Raw genomic sequence first — 26,579 nt, forward strand, 5'->3', positions numbered from 1 at the left:
AATTCATCCCAAGCACTGTTACTAACCCAGACCATGGGGTAAATTGTAACACTTCACTCATTGTATTTAATATATAATAACCACACCAATTTGTGTGGACAGCTGTAGGTTGTTTGTATCAAGTTTCGAATACACCACCATAAACAATCTCTGAGAAACTGACGAAAGTGTGAAAAGTGTTACAACCACCCTATCTCCCCTACTCTATACATCCAAAGCATGCAGCAAACGAGGGCATTATTGTCACAATAAACTTTGAATGGTGGGCGTTTTTTAGGCGGAGTTTTAATGCTAGTTTGATTTATAAAGGCAAGAATGCATATGTATGGTGTGCGCCAACTTTCTAAACATTAATATTTTTTACATGCACAGTCTTTTAAAAAATGGCGCATGCCTTTCGAACGGTCATCCAACTCAGAATTCCAACTCGGGAACTTGGACCTCTTTCTAGAGCTTCGACATTCCGACGTGAAGATCACTGACACCATGGTTTGTTTTCAATAACGCGGCATCAACGTCGCCATGACATCGCCTACAAGTGTGATCGGAGAGAAGCAGTCCTAATCCATCTTGTTCATATTGTACTGTCTTTGGTGGCACAATTCTATATGACGTCACATCCGGTTCATATAATCCTTATCACACGACGTCCGGGAGTGGTCAAAATATCCGCATTTGCGGCTGGTAAGTGGAACTTGCCCTCTACTTTAGCGTTCCCATGGTGTATACCGGATAACAGCAAAGAACGACACCAAACCCATTACGAGGTGAGACGTTTGCTATCTCTATGCACTTTTGTAGAAGTATGTACAAGTGGAAATCGATATCAGAAGCGGATATTTATTTATATTTGATCTTGGTCAAACATACCACTGTTTGCGCAACGTCTGTTGATTGACAGATTCTCATCCAATATTTGGTTGACCACATCTTTGTAATTTGTATATATCCAATCGAGAGCTGCTCCTTGAGAGAAAGTGGCAGGTAGAAAGTAGCAGAAGTCTCAAATCAATTTATTTGGATCTATTTTGATTTTTGCAGGGGTGCGTTCGGCTAAGCTGTATGGGAGTGTTTATCTGACTGGATAATAAAAAATGCACCCCCCTGGATTTTGGGGCAGAAGTTCGGGCACTTAAAAGGGACATATGTTTAGCTGCATTGTTTTTAAAATAGCCAAACGTTATGGGGAAGTTATGGTCTTATAGTTCCTGTGAATGGTGTTTTATTATGATTTTAGTTTCTGTTTTGGAACTGACGATAAGGCCTATTACGTTGTGGGAATGTTTCTTCGGGTCTTAATTTAATAAAATAAAAAAATCATATTTGGATCCTCATTAGCTTTTGCAGAAGCAGCAGCTACACTTGACATGATGCCAACATTCAGTTGATGACACTTACAAGAGGTTCTCTCTCACTTTCTTATTCTGCTTTCTCCTCTTGTTGTTTGCCTGATTTTATAAATCCATAAAAAAAAAAAAAACTATGGTCCTTGCTATCTGGGGTTCTTGGGACGTCTCTACTCCATAAAAATGTTAAATGGGGGAGGGGGGTTTCAGCAAACAAAGACATGCTTCAACAGATGACAAACATAGGTACACGGTAAGGGTTTAAGAATATACACTTTTTTACGTATCGACTGCATAGCGAGTCGGAGGTTCATAAAAAAAAAAAAACTGCTGTGAAGGTGTGTACAATAGGCTAGGTAGTAGTAGGCTACAACATGCCTGTGTTATCATTGTAACCTACATAATTTTGCCCTTGAAGGCTGCCACACCACTGCTGCCCTCATGAATTCAATTATAGGGGTCAGTCGAATAGGATTTTTCCACAGCCTATGTTTCAGTCAGCTGCCATTTTGAGATTGGCTGTTTTGTCAACCTTTTAGGTCCATGTGGATCTGTTTTGACATTAGATGTACATGCGTATACAAAACCCTGCCTTATTTCTCTGAACACTTTTCTGCAACTTTTTTAAATGTTTGAATGTTTAGTTTTGTAGGCTAATTTACATGTTTGTGTCCAACTGTAGGAAGTTCTGGTGTTGGTGGAGGCAGTTTTTCCATTAGTGTAGTAGCTGTGGACAGTGTCCAAATCCAAAGATGGCTACTGGAAAGAGTAAGAACCAGAGCTCTCTGGTGCTGCACAAGGTGATCATGGTGGGAAGTGGAGGTGTTGGGAAGTCAGCCCTCACTCTGCAGTTCATGTATGACGAGGTAAGAGCGATAAGTCTGGTCCTTACCAGACTCTGTACATTGCTCCCTTTGTAGCATGTGGTGGACGCTGAGGCTAAAGAGAGACTTGGGCAAGCTGCCACTCAAACCTCCAATACTGCTTTTCCATTAAAGAGTTTACGATTCTGTAAATAAAATAATTCCTTCCCACCTCCTAGTTTGTGGAGGATTACGAGCCCACCAAGGCAGACAGCTACAGGAAGAAGGTGGTGCTGGATGGAGAGGAGGTCCAGATCGACATCCTGGACACAGCTGGACAGGAGGACTATGCTGCCATCAGAGACAACTACTTCAGGAGCGGAGAGGGCTTCCTGCTAGTCTTCTCCATCACCGAACACGAGTCGTTCACTGCCACCTCAGAGTTCAGGTACGTCTACGCAGATAGGTACGCCCACCAAATCTCACGGACCAGGCAAGGAGGGCATTAATCAGAGAGGCAATAAAGAGACCAAAGATAACCCTGAAGGAGCTGCAAAGCTCCACAGCGGAGATTGGAGTATCTGTACATAGGACCACTTTAAGCTGTACACTCCACAGAGCTGGGCTTTACGGAAGAGTGGCCAGAAAAAAAGCCATTGCTTAAAGAAAAAAATATGCCAAAAGGCATGTGGGAGACTCCCCAAACATGTGGAAGAAGGTACTCTGGTCAGATGAGACTCAAATGTAGCTTTTTGGCCATCAAGGAAAACGTTAAGTCTGGCGCAAACCCAACACCTCTCATCACCCCGAGAACACCATCCCCACAGTGAAGCATGGTGGTGGCAGCATCATGCTGTGGGGATGTTTTTCATCTGCAGGGACTGGGAAACTGGTCAGAATTGAAGGAATAATGTATGGTGCTAAATACAGGGAAATTCTTGAAGGAAACCTGTTTCAGTCTTCCAGAGATTTGAGACTGGGATAGAGGTTCACCTTCCAGCAGGACAATGACCCTAAGCATACTGCTAAAGCAACACTCGAGTGGTTTAAGGGGAGACATTTAAATGTCTTGGAATAGCGTAGTCAAAGCCCAGACCTCAATCCAATTGAGAATCTGTGGTATGACTTAAAGATTGCTGTACACCAGCAGAACCCATCCAACTTGAAGGTGCTGGAGCAGTTTTACCTTGAAGAATGGGCAAAAATTCCAGTGGCTAGATGTGCCAAGCTTATAGAGACATACCCCAAGAGACTTGCAGCTGTAATTGCTGCAAAAGGTGGCTCTACAAAGTATTGACTTTGGGGGGGGTGACTAGTTATGCACGCTGAAGTTGTCAGTTTTTTTCCCCGTCTGGTTTGTTTCACAATAAAAAATATTTTGCATCTTCAAAGTTGTGTAAATCAAATGATACAAACACCCCAAAAAGCCATTTTAATTCCAGATTGTAAGGCAACAAAGTAGGAAAAATGCTAAGGGGGGAATACTTTCGCAAGCCGCTGTACATGTATTTAGTTAGAACATTATTTGCTTTATATATGTTAGCATTGAGTGATCCACAATCCACGAGATCTATGTATTGTATGTAGAAGGGCAATTCCATGGTAAAGGAATTAGGCTTTGACTCAGTTTTTTCACTTAATGTATGCCAAACAAAAACCATTTAAGAGTTTAAGAAACCATACAACTTTATGCACAGGGACTATTTTGAACAATTTCCACTGAAAAATGTACAAAAATTAATCTCCCTCCGGTTTTTATGCGACCACATTTGGCAAAAACATCTGCTCCTAATTAAGATTCAAAGATGTTTGCAGAAAGAATGTGGTGTCAGCTATGACATGGCATCTTGCGTTGGAAAAAATCTCTTTTGGTAATAGAACAACAGTAAGTGAAGTGGATTTACACCCGGTAAAGGAATTACATCATGGGTCCTTGATCTGTACTACACAGAAATGCATACCGGTAATTATGGATATGTCATTCTCCTCATGCTTTACAAGTTTGGACATCACAGTACAGTAGAGTGCAGTATAATACAGTAAGGTAGAATTCAGTTACAGTAAAGTACAATATACTCTACTGTACTTTTCTTTACTGTACTTTTTTATTTTATTTATTTAACCTTTTATTTAACTAAAGCTAATGTGACCCATGTTATTGTACTACTACTGTACGCTCTACTCACTGTACTATATTGTACTGTGCTATCCAAACTTGTGAAACATCTATGATAGGTTAAGATTTGGTCCGTCTGTACGGGAACATAAAGTACCTTCATGAAGTATTCATACCCCTTGACTTATTCCATATTTTGTTGTTACTGCCTGAATTGAAAATGGTTTCAATATTTTTTTTTGTCACCAATCTACACACAATACACACAATGACAAATTGTAAATGTGTTTTTATAATTTTTTTGCCACATTGATTGAAAATTACATACTAAAATATAAAATGTATTCACACCCCTGAGTCAATACTTTGTAGAACCACCTTTGGCAGTGATTACAGCTGTGAGTCTTTCTGGGTGAGAGTGATTGAGCCTCTGTCTGTCCAGAATTACTGTTTTAGACTCTTGGTTTGATCACCAGACAACAAAGGAAAGTTGTGTGCTGAACATACAGTAATAGTATGCCAGTGGCAGGGAGGACAGTAGAAGGTAACCCAACTGTAGTTTGTGACTTATGATTTCCCATTGTAGCCAATTCATTTGCAGTAATTCAGTTACTTATAAAAAATGTTTTTAAATTGTGGTAATTCCGTTACCAATTTGGTAACGAAATTACGAGTTTTAATCACTTAATTCAAACAAAATGTGTATCAGTAAAATCACTAACTAAGTGTTTACTTGTTACTTCTGTGAACTGTCATTCTCCTCTCTCCTGATGAGGGACCAAAATTAGAAAATACCTTAAAGATGTGTTTTTGGTAACGTAATCACAAGGCAATAAATATGTTGATATTAATTGGCAGGGGTCTTTACGTCAACTTTGTGTTTTGATGTATTTCTGATACTTTTTAAAATACTTTCCCCATCTGTTTATCCACAAATCAAAGCCTTTTACTTATACCATTTTTAAAAAAAGAAGGGGAAAAAAAGACATGCCTTAATTTCCCAAAAATATACTCTTTTTTGAACACCTAATTTGATATGCTCTTATGTACTTCATGTTGCTGCTCATGGTCCCTTTTATATGGAAATGCCCAGAACAAAAAATACATCTGCACACTGCTAATTGCGCCCCAGTGCTAAGTAAAAAAAATAAATGTATATATATTTTTTTAAGGACAGTGTTTTAGATCCAACTGGGTCTTCATCAGGACTAATGTATTGTGTCTTCCTAGGGAGCAGATTATGCGGGTGAAAGCAGAGAACGATACCATCCCTCTGTTGGTGGTGGGAAACAAGTCGGATCTGGAGGACCGCAGGAAGGTGTCGTTGGATGAGGTCAGGGCCAAGGCAGAGGAGTGGGGGGTACAGTACGTGGAGACCTCAGCCAAGACACGAGCCAACGTCGACAAGGTATGTAACCAAACTTAAACATACTGTCCACTTTGCTACAGTAGGACTAGGAACAATATACCTTCATGTAATTTCTTACTTGGGATTTATACTTTTTTAGATGGGGGATTATGTTATCAAAATATGTTTCCGGACAAGAGATATCAGAAACTACAAGCAAGCATGATTAAAAACAACCTTTACAGTAAATCAACTTCCATTGTCAATGTAACTATAGTGTTGAATTAACAACTGTCCATTCTTTTCAGGTGTTCTTTGATCTTATGAGGGAGGTGAGAAAAAAGAAAATGTCAGAGAGCAAGGATAAGGGTGGAAAAGAAGGCAAGATTAAGAAGGCTTTCAAATGTTGTCTGCTTTGATCTAGACCAGACCTTTCAGTGAGACACACAGAGCCAAACCAGACCAGAGCCTCCGCAGCACAGTGGCATTAGACAGGGACATGTTCATTAGGACATACTGTAGCAAAATGTTTCGAAACCTTTCTTATTGGACAATATATTCCGTCTCCCTTTGGAGCATTTTCTTCAGTTCCTTGCCTACTGAACACAAACCAGATCTACAGATCCTTCCCACTGAACTGAGCCTTCTGCCATTTTAACACACGCATATCAAATCCATATACAGTACCTCTCACATTGTGGCAGTCAGAGGGGTGGCCTAACCTATGTTAGTTATGCAAACCATCCTTTGTGCCACTGTTGGGGACGGGTCCAGAGGGGACTGTTTAGATGAAGTGCCTCAACATTGATCGTGAATATATAGGTTATGGTCGCAGACAATCACTCACTCGCACACCACTTAAATATGGCCTTGGTTTGATGCTCACTTGTAGGAATAGGTAGCCTCATCACCAAGAGAAATTGGCTATGCTGTTTGATGTCTTACTGTTGGCACTGCAATCAATTTTATATTCCTACTACCACTACTACACCATCTTTAAAAACGTTTTTATTTATTTATGGTCCACCGCATGAAAATCAGTCAGATAATTAAGTCGCCGTATTCATAATCCAACATATTGTCCACATGTACAATCCAACATGTACTATATCCACATCATATATAATACCAGTCAAAAGCTTGGACACACCTACTCATTCAAGGGTTTTTATTTTATTTTACTATTTTCTACATTGTAGAATAATAGTGAAGACATCAAAACTATGAAATGACACATATGGAATCATTTAGTGCTGAGCACTTGTTGGCTGCTTTTCCTTCACTCTGCGGTCCAACTTTTTCCAAACCATCTCAATTGGGTTGAGGTCGGGGTATTGTGGAGGCCAGGTCATCTGATGCAGCACTCCATCACTCTCCTTCTTGGTCTAATAGTCCTCTACGCAGCCTGGAGGTGTGTTTTGTGTCATTGTCTCGATGAAAAATAAATGATAGTCCCACTAAGCGGAAACCAGATGGGATGGCGTATCGCTGCAGAATGCTGTGTTAGCCATGCTGGTTAAGTGTGTCTTGAATTCTAAATAAATCAGTGTCACCATCACACCACCTCCTCCATGCTTCACAGTGGGAACCACATATGTGGAGGTCATCCGTTCACCTACTCTGCGTCTCACAAAGACACGGCGGTTGGAACCTAAAATCTCACATTTGGACTCATCAGACCAAAGGACAGATTTCCACCTGTCTAATGTCCATTGCTCGTGTTTCTTGGCCCAAGCAAGTCTCTTCTTATTGGTGTCCTTTAGTAGTGGTTTCTTTGCAGCAATTCGACCATGAAGGCCTGATTCATGCAGTCTCCTCTGAACAGTTGATGTTGAGATGTGTCTGTTACTTGAACTCTGTGAAGCATTTATTTGGGCTGCAATCTGAGTCTGGTAACTCTAATGAACTTATCCTCTGCAGCAGAGGTAACTCTGGGTCTTCATGAGAGCCAGTTTCATCAAAGCGCTTGGTCTTTTCGACTGCTCTTGAAGAAATTTTCCGGATTGACTGACCTTCAGGTCTTAAAGTAATGATAGACTGTTGTTTCTCTTTGCTTATTTGAGCTGTTCTTGCCATAATATGGACTTGGTCTTTTAGCCCTAGTTGGTATATTCTGCATACCACCCCTACCTTCTGATTGGCTCAAAAAAATTGAGGAAAGAAATTCCACAAATTAACTTTTAACAAGGCACACTTGTTAATTGAAATGCATTCCAGGTGACTATCTAATGCAGCTGGTTGAGAGAATGCCAAGTGTGTGCAAAGCTGTCATCAAGGCATAGGGTGGCCACTTTGAAGAATCTCATGAAATATTTTGATTTAACACTTTTTGGTTACTACATGATTCCAAATCTGTTATTTCATAGTTTGTCTTCACTATTATTTTACAATGTAGTAAAAATAAAGAAAAGCCCTGAAATGAGTAGGTGTGTCCAAACTTTTGACTGGTACTTTGTTTTTTTTAATAAATCTTTTGTCGACTGCACTTTTTCTCCACAAAAATGTCAACGTTTCAGTGTTGCCTTTTTAATTCTACACTTGAAACTGAAGCGTTAAACTAAATTACTGTTTGTATGCACACTTATTATGGGTTATATACAAACTGTTTTTGTGTTACCAAATAAAGTTTTTTTTTGTAATGAATTTGTGGTGTGGCTCAGTTTTTAAAGAAGCACCTGTACATCCTAAATTTAAATGGAATTGACCCCAACCCCGCTGTCCAACTTCTGGGTCTGTCACCTCCTGAGTATCAGTTTCCAGTTATTCAAGGTCAAAGGTGCTGTTCAAAATTTGCACGAAAAGAGTGCAGTAGAGAATTGCGTCCTTGTCGGATGTGCTGGACTTTTTGTTGCTGGTGTGGTTTGACTAGTGCCTTTGATGTGTTTGAGGGCAGCAGAGCACCAAAAGGTTTTATGTTTGAGTGTCATAAAACACCATTCCGGTGCTGTACAACTTGACTTTGAATGAATGGACGACAGAGGCCTTATGTGGCCTTCAGTCTGTTAACACTCTGTTGCAAAGCGGCAGGTCAGGGACATATTCATTAGTGCACATTGTAGCAAACCATTTTTGCTGCATAAAACTAAACCAAACTAAAGTGTCTCTTATTGGACAAGTCCAGGTAGTTCCTCCCTATTTTAGCCTGTTTTCTTCTGTTTGGTGCTTAATGAATACGATCCAGGTCAGCCTTAGATCCAGTAGCACCCAGATGGCATGTCCCATTGACAGCTGGCAAACCTCTTCCCACACCCCAAGTACATCCTATCTCACTTACACTCTACAACACCTATGACCTGATAAACCTCAACTAGTTCTGAAGACCCTTCAGGCTTGGCAAGAGAGCCCTCTACTGGCTCAAGTCATTCAGTCACTAAACACAGAATAAGAGACAAGCCACAGCTTCATCAGACCTATAGCCTCTCTGTAGATGTCAGGATTTTGCAATATCATGTCCTCCTGCGGTCAGAGAGGAATATCATACAACCTCTTTGCTGTAGCCTAGTTGAGTCGATTGCCTCGATCATCAGCCACAGCAGTCTGAAATTGAACACTAGGTGGAGGCAGAGAATCTTGAAAGAAAGGTAAGAATTATTTTTGCTTCCTTCTGCTGAACATGGACAACTAGGCCTGTCTGCCTCCTTCCAGCTGACTGCCCTATCCTGACCTGGTTATTAGTGTTACTGTAAACATACTGTGATAGAAAAGACCGTGTATACAGTAGAAATAGAATGGCCAGAATTCTGATTTCAATGGATGTTGATTCTATGGTGGTTGTTGCTGCGGTGTTGAAACTAGAATGGTGAATGTGGAAAGGCAAATGAGTGTGTTGTTGTTGCTGTGTACATATTCACAGTCAAGGCATAGAAAGAAAGGACCATGCCAACAAAAAAATACAGCAGAAATGTGACTTTACTTACAGAACATTGGCACTTTACTGACATGATATGGCTCCTATTTACAACAAAAACACAGAGCAGGTCGCAGACCAGGCAGAGCCCAGACTGATATTTACCTGCTTTTACAAGTACAGTAGTATGAAAAATATTTCCCCTCAAAAGTCAAGTTGTACATCCCTTACGTTTTCGAACAACTAAAAGCTTGAGATCGATACATTCAATTTCTGTACAGCTTCACAACAAACATTACATTTGTACATCCTCCTGATTTGGATCTTTAAATATATTTCACTAGCTCACAGATTTAAGCTTATATTTACATCACAGTTGTGCAGAATGTTGTACTATTACTAAGTGATGATAAGGTAGAAAAGCATCGTGCAAAAACGAAACAAAAAAAACATACCACCCAGGCCTCCCTTGAAAAAGAGGTGTTTGACCTTAATGGGGACAACCTGGTAAAATGAACATTCCAGTGCCTCAGTCTATTTCATGGTGAAGTGGTTGACACCGTCTGAGTCTCAAATGGCTCCCTATCTAGTGCACAACTTTTGGCTAGAGCCCGGTCAAAAGTGGCGCACTGTATAGGGAATAGGGTGCCATTTGGGACGCGGCGGGGTGTGATCTGACTGGGCCGAAGTTCCCCGTCGCACAACAGCTATTTGTAAACACGCCGACTTTCAGTAGATACACGTCCTTTTTAAATCACAAAACCAACTCACGAACCACTGTAAACATTGTCAGCAATAGTACTGCATAAATCCACTGCAGAAGTATCAGCAAAATGAAGTTTGACCAAGCCAACCAAGCCAGCTTTCTGATTTCAAAAGCACAATCGCATCTATCGATTCAACCAGAAACCATGGGAATAAAATCACTTTGTGGGTTTCAATTGTCATAAAAAAGAACACTATTAATGGTGATTAATCTATTAGTCAGTGTACAGAGCTTGCCGGTCCCAATTCTTTCCACTGCCACTGGATTTATGGAGAGCACTTTTACACAGCATACATCTATTGCAATGCTTTCCCATAACAATAATTTCTAATTCCAGCAGGACTTTACACGAGTGGAAAAGTGTGGAACTTTTCTTCTCTTATAAAAATAACTTTGTCTCACAATTTTTTAATTTCATTAAACCTTATAAATTAACATAGTAAATGTACACTAGTTACATTACACAAATCTAGATGACACCATATAGCTTACATTTCCCATAGAGGTGTCTATATCCAACAAATATTAAGAAAATGCTAAATACAATTCCAAAATAATTTTTGGGGGTCTAATCATACATAGCAGCAAATATGCTACAAGTTCAGCTGAAAAGTGCTGTCCATTCCCAAGAAGCAAAAAGGGTCTCTTATAAAAAAATATCAGAAGCAAATCTATAGCTTGAGCCTTAGAGCTTTTCAACACAATTTGAAAACTTTTTGTTTTACTCACAAGGCTAAAAACCTATTGGTCCCGAAAGCTCAGTCTTTTTATATAATGTATGTACCGTCTGTATGTACTGTACACCAACTGCCTACAATCCTGATGTACAGTACCATGGTAACAAATACCCCGATGCTCTTAATCAGAGAGCTCTGAATACCTCATATTCAATTTCAAAATCTGATGCAATGACACTTGATAAACCACCTATGTACTGTACCAACCCAATCCTGCATGGCAAGGTCATTCTATGTTACTGGCAATAACAAAACCTGCATTAAAATACTACCCGTTTTGGGCTAGTGGGCATGTTGAGCCATCTGAATCAAAGTTGAATAGCTGCCTCAAAAATAACAACAACACCACCACATAGTGCAGAGCTCAATGACAGGTAATCAGCTAATGAGGTTATGGTAAAGGAGGAGGGAGGCCTCTCCTAACCAGTGGAGGCTGCTGAGGGGAGGACGGCTCATAACAATGGCTGGAATTGAGTCAATGGAATGATATCAAACACGTGGTTTCCATGAGCCGTCCTCCCCTCAGCAGCATCCACTGCTCCTAACCTACACCGCCTTTTACCTTGGTTTGGGAAACACCTTCACAAAGGACTTGGAGTTGTAAGACCTTGCCCTGGAGATGATTCTAATCTGTAGACTAATAAACATAAAAGCCCAAAAGTAACCATCTGACAACCTATAGTTTCAATGAGAGAAATAATGAGATGATGAGTAGTACAATAGAGTAGAAGTCAGAGTGCTTTACCAGGACCTTACATAGAGGGTTAGCCCACTTCTGAATGGATCTTTAGTTGATGTTGAATAGTTTTGATTTAAAAAAAGAAAATGGACTCTTAAGTCTACGGAGTGATCAAAGACAGAAAGACTAGTCTGAAGAAACCACTGATATGACACCTGGTGATGATGCACTGATGGGTTGAAAACAAATGCAAGTCCACTTTCCATTGAGTTGTTCATTAGGAAGGTCTGTCTGAAAGTAATGACACTACAGCAATATTATCCAATCCAGCTACTGTTCTGTTTCTCACTTCTCTCTTGATCCTGGACACTTGCTAACATCCCGAATTCCAGTTGATTATCGTAACTTTGTTTCTTTTAATTTCTTCTTCCGTTAATTCTCCAAAGTAGCGCGTTTTGTCGTCATAAAGTGCAACAGTGCTCTGTTTCCGCTCCCAGGCCAGTTCGAGTGGTTGTCGGTAGTCGTCTCCATGGTTGTGACTGTAGTTTCTCTTGCCAGACTCAAGATGGTGGATGTGGGAAGAAACTATTGTGACTGAGGGAGTCAGATAGACAGGCTCTAAACAGATAGACAGGCTCTAAACAGACAGATAGACAGACAGGCTGTGGAAGAAGAGGGTGGTGCTTAGGCCCATGCAGCCCTGTGTCAGTCAGTCAGTCCCAGGAGGGATAAAGCCGACTCTCTCTGTCTCTACCTCTGGCTCTGTGGATGTCAGGGGCTCTAAGGTCGTCAAGGGCTTTGTAGGCGGCAGAGACTCTACGGGTGTCAGGGGCTTTGTGGGTGTCAGAGACTCTACGGGTGTCAGAGACTTTGTGGGCATCAGAGACTCTACAGGTGTCAGGGGCTTTGTGGGTGTCAGAGACTCTACAGGTGTCAGGGGCTTTGTAGGTGTCAGAGACTCTACAGGTGTCAGGGGCTTTGTAGGTGTCAGGGGCTTTGTAGGCGCCAGAGACTCTACAGGTGTCAGGGGCTTTGTAGGTGTCAGGGGCTTTGTAGGTGTCAGAGACTCTATGGGTGTCAGGGGCTTTGTAGGTGTCAGAGACTCTATGGGTGTCAGGGGCTTTGTAGGTGTCAGAGACTCTATGGGTGTCAGGGGCTTTGTAGGTGTCAGAGACTCTACAGGTGTCAGGGGCTTTGTAGGTGTCAGAGACTCTATGGGTGTCAGGGGCTTTGTAGGTGTCAGAGACTCTATGGGTGTCAGGGGCTTTGTAGGTGTCAGAGACTCTACGGGTGTCAGGGGCTTTGTAGGTGTCAGAGACTCTATGGGTGTCAGGGGCTTTGTAGGTGTCAGAGACTCTATGGGTGTCAGGGGCTTTGTAGGTGTCAGAGACTCTACAGGTGTCAGGGGCTTTGTAGGTGTCAGGGGCTTTGTAGGTGTCAGAGACTCTACGGGTGTCAGGGGCTTTGTGGGTGTCAGAGACTCTACGGGTGTCAGGGGCTTTGTGGTTGTCAGGGGCTTTGTAGGCATCAGAGACTCTACGGGTGTCAGGGGCTTTGTGGGCGTCAGAGACTCTACGGGTGTCAGGGGCTTTGTGGTTGTCAGGGGCTTTGTAGGCATCAGAGACTCTACGGGTGTCAGATGCTTTGTGGGCGTCAGAGACTCTATGGGTGTCAGGGGCTTTGTGGGCATCAGAGACTCTACGGGTGTCAGGGGCTTTGTGGGTGTCAAAGACTCTACGGGTGTCAGAGGCTTTGTGGGTGTCAGAGACTCTACGGGTGTCAGAGACTCTACGGGTGTCAGGGGCTTTGTAGGCATCAGAGACTCTACGGGTGTCAGGGGCTTTGTGGGTGTCAGAGACTCTACGGGTGTCAGAGACTCTACGGGTGTCAGGGGCTTTGTAGGCATCAGAGACTCTACGGGTGTCAGAGACTCTACGGGTGTCAGGGGCTTTGTGGGCGTCAGAGACTCTACGGGTGTCAGGGGCTTTGTGGGCGTCAGAGACTCTACGGGTGTCAGGGGCTTTGTAGGTGTCAGGGGCTTTGTAGGTGTCAGAGACTCTACGGGTGTCAGGGGCTTTGTAGGTGTCAGAGACTCTACGGGTGTCAGGGGCTTTGTAGGCGTCAGAGACTCTACGGGTATCAGGGGCTTTGTGGGTGTCAGAGACTCTACGGGTATCAGGGGCTTTGTGGGTGTCAGAGACTCTATGGGTGTCAGGGGCTTTGTAGGTGTCAGGGGCTTTGTAGGTGTCAGAGACTCTACGGGTGTCAGGGGCTTTGTAGGTGTCAGGGGCTTTGTAGGTGTCAGAGACTCTACGGGTGTCAGGGGCTTTGTAGGTGTCAGGGGCTTTGTAGGTGTCAGAGACTCTACGGGTGTCAGGGGCTTTGTGGGCGTCAGAGACTCTACGGGTGTCAGGGGCTTTGTGGGTGTCAGATACTCTACGGGTGTCAGAGGCTTTGTGGGCGGCAGAGACTCTACGGGTGTCAGAGGCTTTGTGGGCATCAGAGACTCTACAGGTGTCAGAGACTTTGTAGGTGTCAGGGGCTTTGTGGGCATCAGAGACTCTACAGGTGTCAGGGGCTTTGTGGTTGTCAGGGGCTTTGTAGGCATCAGAGACTCTACGGGTGTCAGGGGCTTTGTGGTTGTCAGGGGCTTTGTAGGCATCAGAGACTCTATGGGTGTCAGGGGCTTTGTGGGTGTCAGAGACTCTACGGGTGTCAGGGGCTTTGTGGGTGTCAGAGACTCTACGGGTGTCAGGGGCTTTGTAGGTGTCAGAGACTCTACGGGTGTCAGGGGCTTTGTGGTTGTCAGAGACTCTATGGGTGTCAGGGGCTTTGTGGTTGTCAGAGACTCTACGGGTGTCAGGGGCTTTGTAGGTGTCAGAGACTCTACGGGTGTCAGGGGCTTTGTGGTTGTCAGAGACTCTATGGGTGTCAGGGGCTTTGTGGTTGTCAGAGACTCTACGGGTGTCAGGGGCTTTGTGGTTGTCAGAGACTCTATGGGTGTCAGGGGCTTTGTGGTTGTCAGAGACTCTACGGGTGTCAGGGGCTTTGTGGTTGTCAGAGACTCTATGGGTGTCAGGGGCTTTGTGGTTGTCAGAGACTCTACGGGTGTCAGGGGCTTTGTGGTTGTCAGAGACTCTATGGGTGTCAGGGGCTTTGTGGTTGTCAGAGACTCTACGGGTGTCAGGGGCTTTGTGGTTGTCAGAGACTCTATGGGTGTCAGGGGCTTTGTGGTTGTCAGAGACTCTACGGGTGTCAGGGGCTTTGTGGGCGTCAGCGGTTTGACCAGCTCCTCCTCGTACACCTTGAGGATCGCCTCACAGACAAACCTGTACTGGCTCTGGAAGCAAACAGAGCAAAGAGACCGAGGTTAAATGGGAGTGAACAGTACCGATGACAGCAAGGTCATAGAGGAACTAGATTCAACTAGAACAGCAGAAACATAGCTCAGGCCAACACATTCCGCTCTTGCTAGATGCGCTAGAATTACACACAAATCCAAATTTGTTAGTATTTTTTTGTCTTCGGATGTGATTTAGGCACTGACATGGACTTAGAACATCGATTTCCATTGTTTGTCTATGAATAATTGTAATAGTGAAAGTTAAAAACTGAAGATTTTTTTATTTATTTGGGCCCCCTTAGAATTGTTTATTAACCATTATTTTACCAGGTATATTGACAGAAAATACATATCTTGTACACCAAGGACCCGGGGTAGAGTTGCTGTGTAGAGAAGAATAAGCTATAAAATAACAAATTAGCAGCTTGCGACATGCTAATTTCTTTTTAAGTAGCTCTTATGCTAGAAAAGTTTGGAGACCCCTGGTCTAAGCCAACCCTGTCTGTTTTGCCCCATAGTTGCGCACGTGTCGGCTTTGTTGCTAAACAACCAACCTGTCTATTGAGGAAAGAGCATCTGCTCTTCTCTTAGTCTCATTTCTATTGCATGACAGATCAGATTACCGGAGTCTGGATCATCATGGCCCTCTGGTCTCTCATTGTCCTCACGATATCCAACGGATACACGGGCTGATTGCACTCAATCAAACACATGGCTGTTTCCATGGTGATGAGCACCCCCGTCCGACCAATCCCAGCGCTGCACAGAGACACAGAGGACGAGGTGAGTGAGATGAGGCTGAAGATGGCAGCAACGACAGAAGAGGATTCAAATCCTCATTCCCGCTACTTACACTGCAATCAACCACTGTTGCTACAACAACATGCAAAGTGTCTTAACATCTGATTCGAAGAAAAAGGGAACATGTTTTTCTTTAAGCCAGGTTATGAGGCAGATGTACAAAGGCTTATATTTTTCAAAGATGTTGTGTAAAATTCCTTAGACCTACTTCAAAGCTGTATCAACAGCGAGATGGCTTACAGATGTTAGTTGAGGGGATAAGAGCTTACTCGTTAGTGTATGCAGTATTTGTGTAAGAACTAGACCTTACCTGCAGTGTACGATCACTGGCTCCTCCTTGCCCCCCCTCTTTCTGCGGACCAGACTGACAAAGTCCAGGAAGTCAGAGTAGTCGTCTGGTACACCGTGGTCAGGCCAGGCCATGTACTGGATCTGAGTCAGCGACCTGCTCTCCTCACTCTGGATATAATCAATCAAATGTATTTTTATGTTTTTATACTTTTTTTCATACAGTTTTCACTAAATGCAAGAAGTAATCTCGGTTAACCCAGAAATAAAATCTCAAGTCATTTTGGTCAGATGCTCGATGTTTACGTAGTCTGTCCTGGAGAGATGATACAAGAAATGGTCCTTACCTCCAGGTGTGTGAGAGTTATCTCTCTGACCAGGAATGCTGATTGCTCTTCTTCTGTCACACAGGACACCTGGAAGTCCCCATGGGTAGCGATGGCACCAGGGTTGGGCCAATACTGATGACACTTCACCTGGGAATGAAACAAAAGTATCATTGGAGATAAGAGGAGGAATAGTTTGTCTATTTTCTTTGCGGGGAATGGAAACGTCTTCAATTTTCACCTCATACGTTACCACAAGAAATTCCAAAACGAGACCAAAAGCATTGGGAAGGGGCTGAAATGGAGAGAGCGAACCCTGGTTGGGGACGTGACATACCCGTCCTCTCTCCACCTGCGTGGTGAGCATGACCACCATGTTGGAGCCCTGTTCCCAAGTCATCCTCCAGAAGTCAGAGCAGGTGGCGGGCAGCGGGCCCTGGCACGCGATGTAACGGTTTACAGCACTGGGCGCTGGGATCACCATCTATGGGCCAGGAGAATGGCATGGGTTGGCAAATATACACATACGTATAGCTGCATATTGGCAAATTCATATTTCAGTCTATGTACACACACTTTAAGAAGTGTTGAGTATCTATCAAGAAAAGTCAATCTCTTTCCGGGGGTGTTTTTGTCTGTGTGATATTCATTACCTAGCCGAAGGAAGGTGTCCGGTCTTGGTAATAAAATCAAAGATTGTGGCGTATATATCAAAGAGTGTTGAGTATCAAGAAAAGAAGAAGGGAGAAGGCCCTCACATTGATGTAATTTGCATTGATATAGTCCCCATCCTTGCCCTTCAGAATAACCCTGGTTGCATCATCTGTGAGAGGGCAGATACAGGAAGAGAGAGAGGATGAGAGAAGAAAGGGGTGGCAGTTGAGACAGAGGGCATTTACTTACGTCATTGTATGAGGAAGTACAGCATATGTGACAGAAGATGTCAGTTCTGATGGTTCAGTATACTCACACGGTGAAATGTCTCGATATCGATTTTTGGAAATGTTCTGAGGTAATTTGGCACATGACATTGTCAACCCGGGCCTTTTCCGGTAGAGTTGCTGAGAAACATCACAACAAAAAAACAATGGTTAACATTTGTCCTAAGTTAACTGAAGTTCAGACCGGGCCATGACATGAGCTTGGTTTCTAGGTTACACTAAACCACAATTCTCACTGATAACCCATGAGTGGAACACAAACAGGAAACGTTTGAGGCAGTGTGGAGCAATAACAGGAAGCAATAGACTTTCAATATTTCCTTACATCTCTCTATTTCACTCTCGTCCATCTCTCTTTCTGGTAAATGACGTATATGCTATCTGATCAGTCTTAGCCATGTGCAATGTGAAATACATTCTAGAACCAGTGGAATCTTTGAATAACCAACTGCATTTAATAACATCAAAGTGGACTGGGAGCAGTTCAGAGACACAGGGGCCATGGGGCCACAGAGGTAGCGCTAGTTATTTGGCCCATGTGAACAACAAGCATAATACTATAGTTAGGATAAGTGGACTAACATCACAACACAGATAGAGCAAGGAACCAGATAATACACTGGATGTATAAATCTGAAGCATCCTGGTGGCCGGCAGTGGGGGAGTATGGAGTGAGATGGATCGAAGAAGCATCTCCATACAGTTTTCTGTTCCCAAAACAAGAATCTGTTTACGGACAGAGTGGACTAAGTTTGTGAACTTTACCCTTTGCCAACGTTTCCAAAAATGGCTTTGTTTAGAAGGAATGCAAGGGCAAATATAGTTATTGCACACGAGCACTTCACAGAGTAGGCGTTCCCCAATGGAATTATGCAAATAGTTATAAAAATCTTTGAACAAACTGTGCCTGTATGGACCCAGTACTCACAGGTTGGCATTTAATTATAATATCATTTGGTGGGTTCTTATATTAGTCCTATTTGATGTGTTTTCTTGCATATCCCAACTCCCTCTGAGACACCTCTCGGAGAGTGAGGTCACGACCAGGGTCAGTCATTGTCAACTACGACCCTGGAGCAATTAGGGTTAAGTGCCTTGCTTATTGGCACATCGACAGATTTTTCACTTTGTCACTCTAACCACTAGGCTACCTGCAACCCTCATTAATGAAATCTCTTATTGGGATGACTCATGTATTGGAGGCAGCTCTTCAGGGAACCAGCTGGCACAGGGACAAAGTCATAAAATCTGATTTGAAACCTAACCCTAATGTTAACCCCACATAACAAAATAAACATTAACAACAACAAAAATATAATAATAATACCACACTGCTAACATTATGCCTAACCCTAACCTTACATTAAGACCAAAAAACACATTTTTGTTTTCATACATTTTTACAATATAGCCAATTTTGACTGCAACTGGCCCATCCACCAGAAATCACTCAGCTCTGCCTCCAGGACAAGATTCATCCCAATAAACGTCAACCTTCCAAGTACTCAGGCCCTCCTTCAGCTAAACATAAACTATATTTTCTAGTATATGTGGACTAACATCAAACTGCTGCTGTACGGCTCCAGTGCTCAAGCCTTCTTTCAGCTGTAGTATGGAGTCTCTCCAGCAGGATGGGTGGTGGTCTGGCTGGTCCTGGGGCTGGTCCTGGGGAGCCCTCTCTGGGGAGTACTGGTAGTTAGACTCCGTATCTCCATCCTCCAGCTTCTCCTCCTCCACCAGGTCATACATGGCTGGAGGAACGACAGGAAGGATGACAGCGTTGAACATTGCACATTCATTGCAGGTGATAGGAACTCAGAAAACCAAGAAAAGGGAACGGCAGAAAGGCAGCAGCCAAATGAAAAACGTCCCTCCCAAGTGAATACACTGTCAGACTGATGCTTTGCCTTAAAGCTGAGATCCCCATTAGGCGAGACAGCGCCACTGGCTGCCCCAGGCGCATTTGTAATTGTTTTGGTTTTGAAAAGGAGAAGAGCATCCGGAAACGTAATAAAAAAAATATATATATCGTAGTACATACTCTTCTGTTGTATCGCGCGTGCAACGATGTCCGAGGGAATAAAACAGTGTTTGCTATTAGAAGTAATGTCTTTGTTGTTGTAATATCCCAAACGGACGTGGCCATTTCACCGCAAAGGACTCCAACTTTAATCGAACCAATGCCCATAGTATAGTGCATCTGTATCGACCCAATATAGGACAGGCAAGCTATGGTCCCTCACTCGCTCTTGTTTCAGGGACAGGCAAGCTATGGTCCCTCACTCCCTCTTGTTTCAGGGACAGGCAAGCTATGGTCCCTCACTCCCTTTGTTTCAGGGACAGGCAAGCTATCGTCCCTCACTCCCTCTTGTTTCAGGGACAGGCAAGCTATGGTCCCTCACTCCCTCTTGTTTCAGGGACAGGCAAGCTATGGTCCCTCACTCCCTCTTGTTTCAGGGACAGGCAAGCTATGGTCCCTCACTCCCTCTTGTTTCAGGGACAGGCAAGCTATGGTCCCTCACTCCCTCTTGTTTCAGGGACAGGCAAGCTATGGTCCCTCACTCCCTCTTGTTTCAGGGACAGGCAAGCTATGGTCCCTCACTCCCTCTTGTTTCAGGGACAGGCAAGCTATGGTCCCTCACTCCCTCTTGTTTCAGGGACAGGCAAGCTATGGTCCCTCACTCCCTCTTGTTTCAGGGACAGGCAAGCTATGGTCCCTCACTCCCTCTTGTTTCAGGGACAGGCAAGCTATGGTCCCTCACTCCCTCTTGTTTCAGGGACAGGCAAGCTATGGTCCCTCACTCCCTCTTGTTTCAGGGACAGGCAAGCTATGGTCCCTCACTCGCTCTTGTTTCAGGGACAGGCAAGCTATGGTCCCTCACTCCCTCTTGTTTCAGGGACAGGCAAGCTATGGTCCCTCACTCCCTCTTGTTTCAGGGACAGGCAAGCTATGGTCCCTCACTCCCTCTTGTTTCAGGGACAGGCAAGCTATGGTCCCTCACTCCCTCTTGTTTCAGGGACAGGCAAGCTATGGTCCCTCACTCCCTTTGTTTCAGGGACAGGCAAGCTATCGTCCCTCACTCCCTCTTGTTTCAGGGACAGGCAAGCTATGGTCCCTCACTCCCTCTTGTTTCAGGGACAGGCAAGCTATGGTCCCTCACTCCCTCTTGTTTCAGGGACAGGCAAGCTATGGTCCCTCACTCCCTCTTGTTTCAGGGACAGGCAAGCTATGGTCCCTCACTCCCTCTTGTTTCAGGGACAGGCAAGCTATGGTCCCTCACTCCCTCTTGTTTCAGGGACAGGCAAGCTATGGTCCCTCACTCCCTCTTGTTTCAGGGACAGGCAAGCTATGGTCCCTCACTCCCTCTTGTTTCAGGGACAGGCAAGCTATGGTCCCTCACTCCCTCTTGTTTCAGGGACAGGCAAGCTATGGTCCCTCACTCCCTCTTGTTTCAGGGACAGGCAAGCTATGGTCCCTCACTCCCTCTTGTTTCAGGGACAGGCAAGCTATGGTCCCTCACTCCCTCTTGTTTCAGGGACAGGCAAGCTATGGTCCCTCACTCCCTCTTGTTTCAGGGACAGGCAAGCTATGGTCCCTCACTCCCTCTTGTTTCAGGGACAGGCAAGCTATGGTCCCTCACTCCCTCTTGTTTCAGGGACAGGCAAGCTATGGTCCCTCACTCCCTCTTGTTTCAGGGACAGGCAAGCTATGGTCCCTCACTCCCTCTTGTTTCAGGGACAGGCAAGCTATGGTCCCTCACTCCCTCTTGTTTCAGGGACAGGCAAGCTATGGTCCCTCACTCCCTCTTGTTTCAGGGACAGGCAAGCTATGGTCCCTCACTCCCTCTTGTTTCAGGGACAGGCAAGCTATTTGGTATTTTGTATTTTATTAGGATCCCCATTAGCTTTTGCAAAAACAGCAGCTACTCTTCCTGGGGTCCACTATGGTCCCTCACTCCCTCTTGTTTCAGGGACAGGCAAGCTGTGGTTTTACAAACACTGCTGTAAAAAAATGGAATAATAACACATGCCATTTAGCAGAAGATTTTATCCAAAGTGACTTTTTATGTATGGATGGTCCCGGGAATCAAACCCACTATCCTGGCGTTGCCATGCTCTACCAACTGAGCTACAGAGGACCGCAAAGGATCATAAATGACCGTAAAGGACCACAAGGCCCGTTAGAGGGCTGTTCTGTTCTCTCCTCACCGTTGGGTCTGACCAGCAGGTTCAGCTCTCCTGAGTCGCTCTCCCCACAGCTGGCCTTGATGAACATGACCACCTGGTCGTGGGTGTGCTCTGAGATGTCCTGACCGTTAATCAGAACCACCTGGTCTCCCTCGTTCAGCCGCGGAACACACAGGTCAGCCTGGGGAGGGCATTAAAACAGAATAGAAGAGAACAGTGTGTTTTTCATTATTCATTACCTGTGAAGGTCATTTGAGAAATTCAGGGGTTTGGGACACGTACCGCTGTTCCCGGGGCCACTCGGGACACGATCACAGGCATCTTCTGGTCCAGCCCACCCTTCACATTGAATCCAAATCGTCCTTGTTCGTCGGGGCACATTTTAATGAACACCAGATTGTCATGAGGAAGCACTCCATTGGGCTGTGAGAGTGAAGAAGAAGAAACACAGAGGACAAAACAACGTTCAAGTCAAACGAAATCCCAGTGTGTGTGCGTGAGTGTGTGTGCGTAGATCTCTCTCCTACCATAGTCTTGTCTTCTGACAGAGGCGTGTCATACAGCTCATTGATGTGGTTGTCCAACTCCTGCTGAGAGTGGGACTGGGACTGGCTGGACAGAGGCCTCCTGGTCTGCTTAGGGGGCAGAGCGGGCGGCTGGCCGTCGATGGTCGAGTCTGGTGACCTGGACACAGCCAAATCCAAATGAGTCCTTGCGGCAAAATACAAATACAGTATTTATCCAAACATCAACTGGCTTTATTGAGAACAAGTCAATAAATACATAAATTAAGCGTGTTATTGCGTGTGCCTTCCCCTTTTTGAGGGTTATACATGAACCTGGAAACACACTCTGACTCAACATGAACTACACAGTGGAAACTGTGATGTTCCAGAGCTTAACCTCTAAAAAGTAATATGTTCCTTTCACGTGACCCATTTCTCAGAAGGCAATGATCATCTTCTGTGTCCACTGAATCATTACAGGGCTCAGTCAGAGCAGAGGGTTTTCTCAGTTCATAGGAACTCTTCCCCCTATGTCCTATCATTGCTCAGTGCTATAGCCTCAACCTGTGGACTAGAGCAGCTTACGAGCCCCCTGGGAGAGGCGCTGTGTGTCCTACCAGGATATTACCCTCAGCTTGATGTGTTCATGTACTGTTCATGTACTTCCCCCAGTCAGAGAACATCCATGTTGTTTAGCCTGCTGTTTGCCTCGGAGCAGCCCTGAGCAGACCCTGGTGGAGGTTAACTGGTTGCGACAGCACTCACCAAAACAAACAGCGTCTAGCCCTATGGACTGCTCAAAAGGAGTTTACACAGAGATACACAGAGAGCGATGAGCGATAAGGTCAAAAACGACATGCACAGTTACACTGAAGAAGTGCCTATCCAAAGAAAGAGGGAAAGACAGAGAGAGACAGAGAGAGAGAGAGAGAGAGAGAGAGAGAGAGAGAGAGAGAGAGAGAGAGAGAGAGAGAGAGAGAGGTGTGAGAGAGAGAGAGAGAGAGAGAGAGAGAGAGAGAGAGAAAAAAACGATCCAAGCCCGAAACAAACACACCAAACCACTTCAAAGAATTCTGCTCTTTCTCAAATTCACATGCAGAGAATAGTGTCTGTGTGTCACCATCCTTCACTGTACATGAGTGAAAGAGAAACGGGGTAATGGCATATTTCCTTGATGTTATGAGAAGATTTGCAATGGCTCAGCCCACTCTATCTGTGTTATTAACATAACAAGAATTCACCATTGTGATGTGCCTGCAGCCCCAACCTACCGCTGCAGCTCTTTGGCTTCGGCCAGCCTGCCAAGCTCCAACCTCATTATGGACGCTTAAATGACAGCCATAAAAGAAGCCTATTTTGTAGTCTTCAGGCAAGCAGAGCTTGGTGCTACAGCCCCGGGGTATTTACATAATAAAAACAAACGGTTTGTAAAGACATAGAAATTAGAGGGCGGTGTGTGTGTGTGTGTGTGTGTGTGTGTGTGTGTGTGTGTGTGTGTGTGTGTGTGTGTGTGTGTGTGTGTGTGTGTGTGTGTGTGTGTGTGTGTGTGTGTTTGCGGTATGACGACATTCAACCCAATCAAGTCTCGATGAAAGAGATGCTCATGGCCCGGTCTTTTGGTTTGAAAATTCAAAAGGCACTCGCACATCTGAGCTGATCTTTGTTGCAGGTGCATGACAACGGCCTTGAGGATCGATATGTAGAGATTATTAAAGAGCAGTGATACTATCAAGAGCAGTGATACTATCAAGAGCAGTGATACTATCAAGAGCAGTGTGCAGGTTTCTTCTTTTTTTCTGTTCTTTTGGTTTGAAATGACTCAGGGCTGTGTGTCCGTGGGCGTGTGTGGCAGACAGACTTACGGGGTAGAATCTAGGCTGATGGAGTTGGCCTGGGTTGAGGAGGCTGACTTGTGATTGGTAAACGTTTGGCAGGGCGAGGCATGGTCGTGGTAGTTCACATGGTCCAGCAGGTGTCCCACGGAGGACGGCCGCAGGCGCTCTTGTGCAAACTTGGAGTTCCTGCTGAGACAAGAGGAGAGGAGGAGGGAGATGTAAGGTACCCGAGTGTACTGTCACCCAAGGTTATTTAGAGTTACTAGACATCGCTCCTCCTCCTTAACTGTTGATTTGCCCGAATTTCCTTCCCCATCCGTCTCCCCGAAGTGTGCACTTGTTCAGTCCCGCTCATTGATTCGAAACTAAGGAATGTACTGTTTGCTTACATTACGGGTTAGGGCTACTCACTGGTTGGGGGTGCCTGGTGGGGAGCGTGTGGGCAGGCTCTGGGTCTCCAGGCGGTCGTCAGACAGAGAGGCCCTGGAGTTCCGGCTGACTGACTCCCAGTCCATCCCTCCATCCATCAGCCGCCGCACCAATGGCTTACTGGGAGACCTGATGGGTTGATGATATGGAGGTCATTGTTATTGTTAGATTGGATTGCAGCAGGTAAAAAGTTAATCAGATTTCAATTTAGCAGGATGAAAACGGTTTACAACTCATTAGACTTTTGCTCCTTATTCAGTGTAAGATTCCTCCGTCCCCGTCTCTTCATGTTCTCACATTTCTGACGTCATTCTCTTAATATCAGTAAGCAATAGTGTCACTTCATTTGGGCTTCAGAAAGTGTCTTACCTGGCGAACACCCTGTCCTTGATGCCCTTCTCCTTGCCGTACTGGACAGACTGCACCTCTGTCCTACCACTGCATATAACACAGAAACACAATCTTTTTAACATTTAACAGAACACATTCGTACACCAACCTCTGCCCTCACACTTTCATATCCTTGAGTAAGAGGGGACCAAACCAGTGTTGCACTACCTACCATTTAGACATTTTAATGTGTGTAGTGAGCCAGCAGGAAGTATTAATAGGGACACGCCCCAGTGTGTGAAACCACAGCTCTCTGTACTCTGTCACACTATTTGTCAGTCACTCATACGGCGTGACAAGGCATTGGCAAAGCTGAGAGGACTGGTGCTTTGGGTCTCTACTGGCAGTTGTAGGAGGCACAGTAAACATATTCCTGTGTTATGCAAACCAGCCCACACGATTTCTGTGATACGCGGCACAATGGGTCAAATGGCACCGTCGTGATTGGTACAAAAATGTAAATATGCTTCAGCAAAACGATGATGGTGTTATCCTGAGGGCAACACGAATTAGGAAGGACTGGATCTGAACGGAGTGAGTCAGGAGAAATTGAAAGGATTAGGTAATGTGTAGCCTGCACTCTTAGAAAAAAAGGTGCTATCTAGAAGCAAAATGGGTTCTTCGGCTGTCCCCATAGGATAACCCTTTGAAGAACCCCTTTAGGTTCCAGGTAGAACCTTTTGGGGTTTCATGTAGAACCCTTTCCCCAGAGGGTTCTACATGGAACCAAAAAGTGTTCTACCTGGAACCAAACAGGGTTCTCCTATGGGGACAACCGCAGAACCCTTTTTTCTAAGAGAGTAATGTTTTCTCTGGTGAGGTTTAGACACCTTTAGACAGCAGCTATACAGTTACACACACTATCATTGACAAGACTCATGTAAACATTTACAAACAAACATAATCTTAGCGGGAAAAGCTGGTTCTGCCTGCTGGGATCCCAACTTGATCACTGACTCTCTTTCAAAACACATTTGAATATGCAACCTCAGCACCAAGGACCAAATCGGCTAAAGGCTAACGTCACCAGAGACTATGCACTTCCAAATGGCACCATATTCCCTACATAGTACACTCCGTTTGACCAGGGCCTAGTCTAAAGTAGCGCACTATATAAGGAATAGGGTGCCATTTGGGACACAGTCACACATTCCCCAGGCCCACTCACCAGTAGCGGTACTTGGAGCCCAGTTGGAAGACATGTGCAAAGAAGTTCTTCTGTGGTGGTAAGGGTCGGTCCAGTCTGAAGAAGGTGTGGTGCTCTACACAGGCCTTCCACAGGTTCTTACAGGCTCGGTAGTTCACCATGTTAAAGGCTAACAGCGCCTCACGGCTCTCATTCTGGAGAGGGAGGGAGGGAGGGAGGGAGGGAGAGAGAGGACGAGAGAGGGTGAGGGCAAGAGAGAGAGGGCGAGGGAGAGAGGGTGAGAGAGAGACGGAGAGAGGGCAAGAGAGAGAGAGGGCGAGGGAGAGAGGGCAAGAGAGAGAGGGCGAGAGAGACAAAGAGAGGGAGAGAGAGGGAGAGAGCGTGAGAGAGAGAGAGAGAGAGAGAGAGAGAGAGAGAGAGAGAGAGAGGTTAGTGGTGGGCTCAGCACACTTGGGCGTACAGTACAGCATGAAGCATGGTACAGTAGGTGTGTGTGATTATCACACATGATCAGCATGATCACTAGGCACTTTAATAATGCCACTAAGAATGTTTACATATATTGCATTGCTCATCTCATATGTATATACTGTATCCTTCACTATCTATTCTTTACTATCTATTGCATCTTAGCCACTCTGTCACTGCTCATCCATATATTTTATACTTATATATTCTCATCCCATTCCTTTGCTAGATTGTGTGTATTAGGTTTTGTTGTGGAATTTGTTAGATATTAGGTT

The 26,579-nt window shown here is 44.7% G+C and overlaps 2 protein-coding genes across 5 annotated transcripts in view; one reads left to right on the top strand and one right to left on the bottom strand.

Moving 5' to 3' along the window:
• Nucleotides 1-614: 614 nt before the first annotated feature.
• LOC139566403 (ras-related protein ralB-B-like) lies at nt 615-8,256 on the top strand. The gene is made up of 5 exons (XM_071387544.1): nt 615-767; nt 2,029-2,212; nt 2,389-2,597; nt 5,496-5,673; nt 5,922-8,256. The coding sequence occupies exons 2-5, from the start codon at nt 2,099-2,101 to the stop codon at nt 6,030-6,032; spliced, it is 612 nt and encodes a 203-aa protein (XP_071243645.1). The 5' UTR covers nt 615-767; nt 2,029-2,098; the 3' UTR covers nt 6,033-8,256.
• Nucleotides 8,257-9,504: 1,248 nt separating this feature from the next.
• LOC139566402 (tyrosine-protein phosphatase non-receptor type 4-like) overlaps nt 9,505-26,579 on the bottom strand; it is a 43,320-nt gene continuing 26,245 nt past the window's right edge. Inside the window, exons 12-26 of one of the 4 annotated variants that reach the window (XM_071387540.1) lie at nt 25,858-26,030; nt 24,669-24,737; nt 24,282-24,428; nt 23,898-24,056; nt 22,057-22,240; nt 21,812-21,952; nt 21,551-21,710; nt 18,902-19,092; nt 17,371-17,461; nt 17,159-17,223; nt 16,738-16,884; nt 16,422-16,550; nt 16,097-16,245; nt 15,609-15,744; nt 9,505-14,982 (exon numbers count right to left, since the gene is read on the bottom strand). In XM_071387540.1, coding sequence (XP_071243641.1) covers nt 12,352-14,982; nt 15,609-15,744; nt 16,097-16,245; nt 16,422-16,550; nt 16,738-16,884; nt 17,159-17,223; nt 17,371-17,461; nt 18,902-19,092; nt 21,551-21,710; nt 21,812-21,952; nt 22,057-22,240; nt 23,898-24,056; nt 24,282-24,428; nt 24,669-24,737; nt 25,858-26,030 — 4,572 coding nt within the window. In that variant the 3' untranslated portion in view covers nt 9,505-12,351. Of the gene's footprint in view, nt 14,983-15,608; nt 15,745-16,096; nt 16,246-16,421; nt 16,551-16,737; nt 16,885-17,158; nt 17,224-17,370; nt 17,462-18,901; nt 19,093-21,550; nt 21,711-21,811; nt 21,953-22,056; nt 22,241-23,897; nt 24,060-24,281; nt 24,429-24,668; nt 24,738-25,857; nt 26,031-26,579 lie in introns of all 4 variants that reach the window. The other 3 variants (XM_071387539.1, XM_071387543.1, XM_071387542.1) reach the window with 3 other exon arrangements.

This window comes from Salvelinus alpinus, chromosome 38 (assembly GCF_045679555.1).
Source record: "Salvelinus alpinus chromosome 38, SLU_Salpinus.1, whole genome shotgun sequence".
Classification (NCBI taxonomy): domain Eukaryota; kingdom Metazoa; phylum Chordata; class Actinopteri; order Salmoniformes; family Salmonidae; genus Salvelinus; species Salvelinus alpinus.

What these genes read in the sequence shown, in the direction of transcription:
- LOC139566403 (XM_071387544.1), top strand. Translation starts at nt 2,099, where the DNA reads ATGGCTACTGGAAAGAGTAAGAACCAGAGCTCTCTGGTGCTGCACAAG. An exon ending in TGCAGTTCATGTATGACGAG is followed by an intron (nt 2,213 to 2,388) that starts GTAAGAGCGATA and finishes CCCACCTCCTAG; the next exon opens with TTTGTGGAGGATTACGAGCC. An exon ending in ACTGCCACCTCAGAGTTCAG is followed by an intron (nt 2,598 to 5,495) that starts GTACGTCTACGC and finishes GTGTCTTCCTAG; the next exon opens with GGAGCAGATTATGCGGGTGA.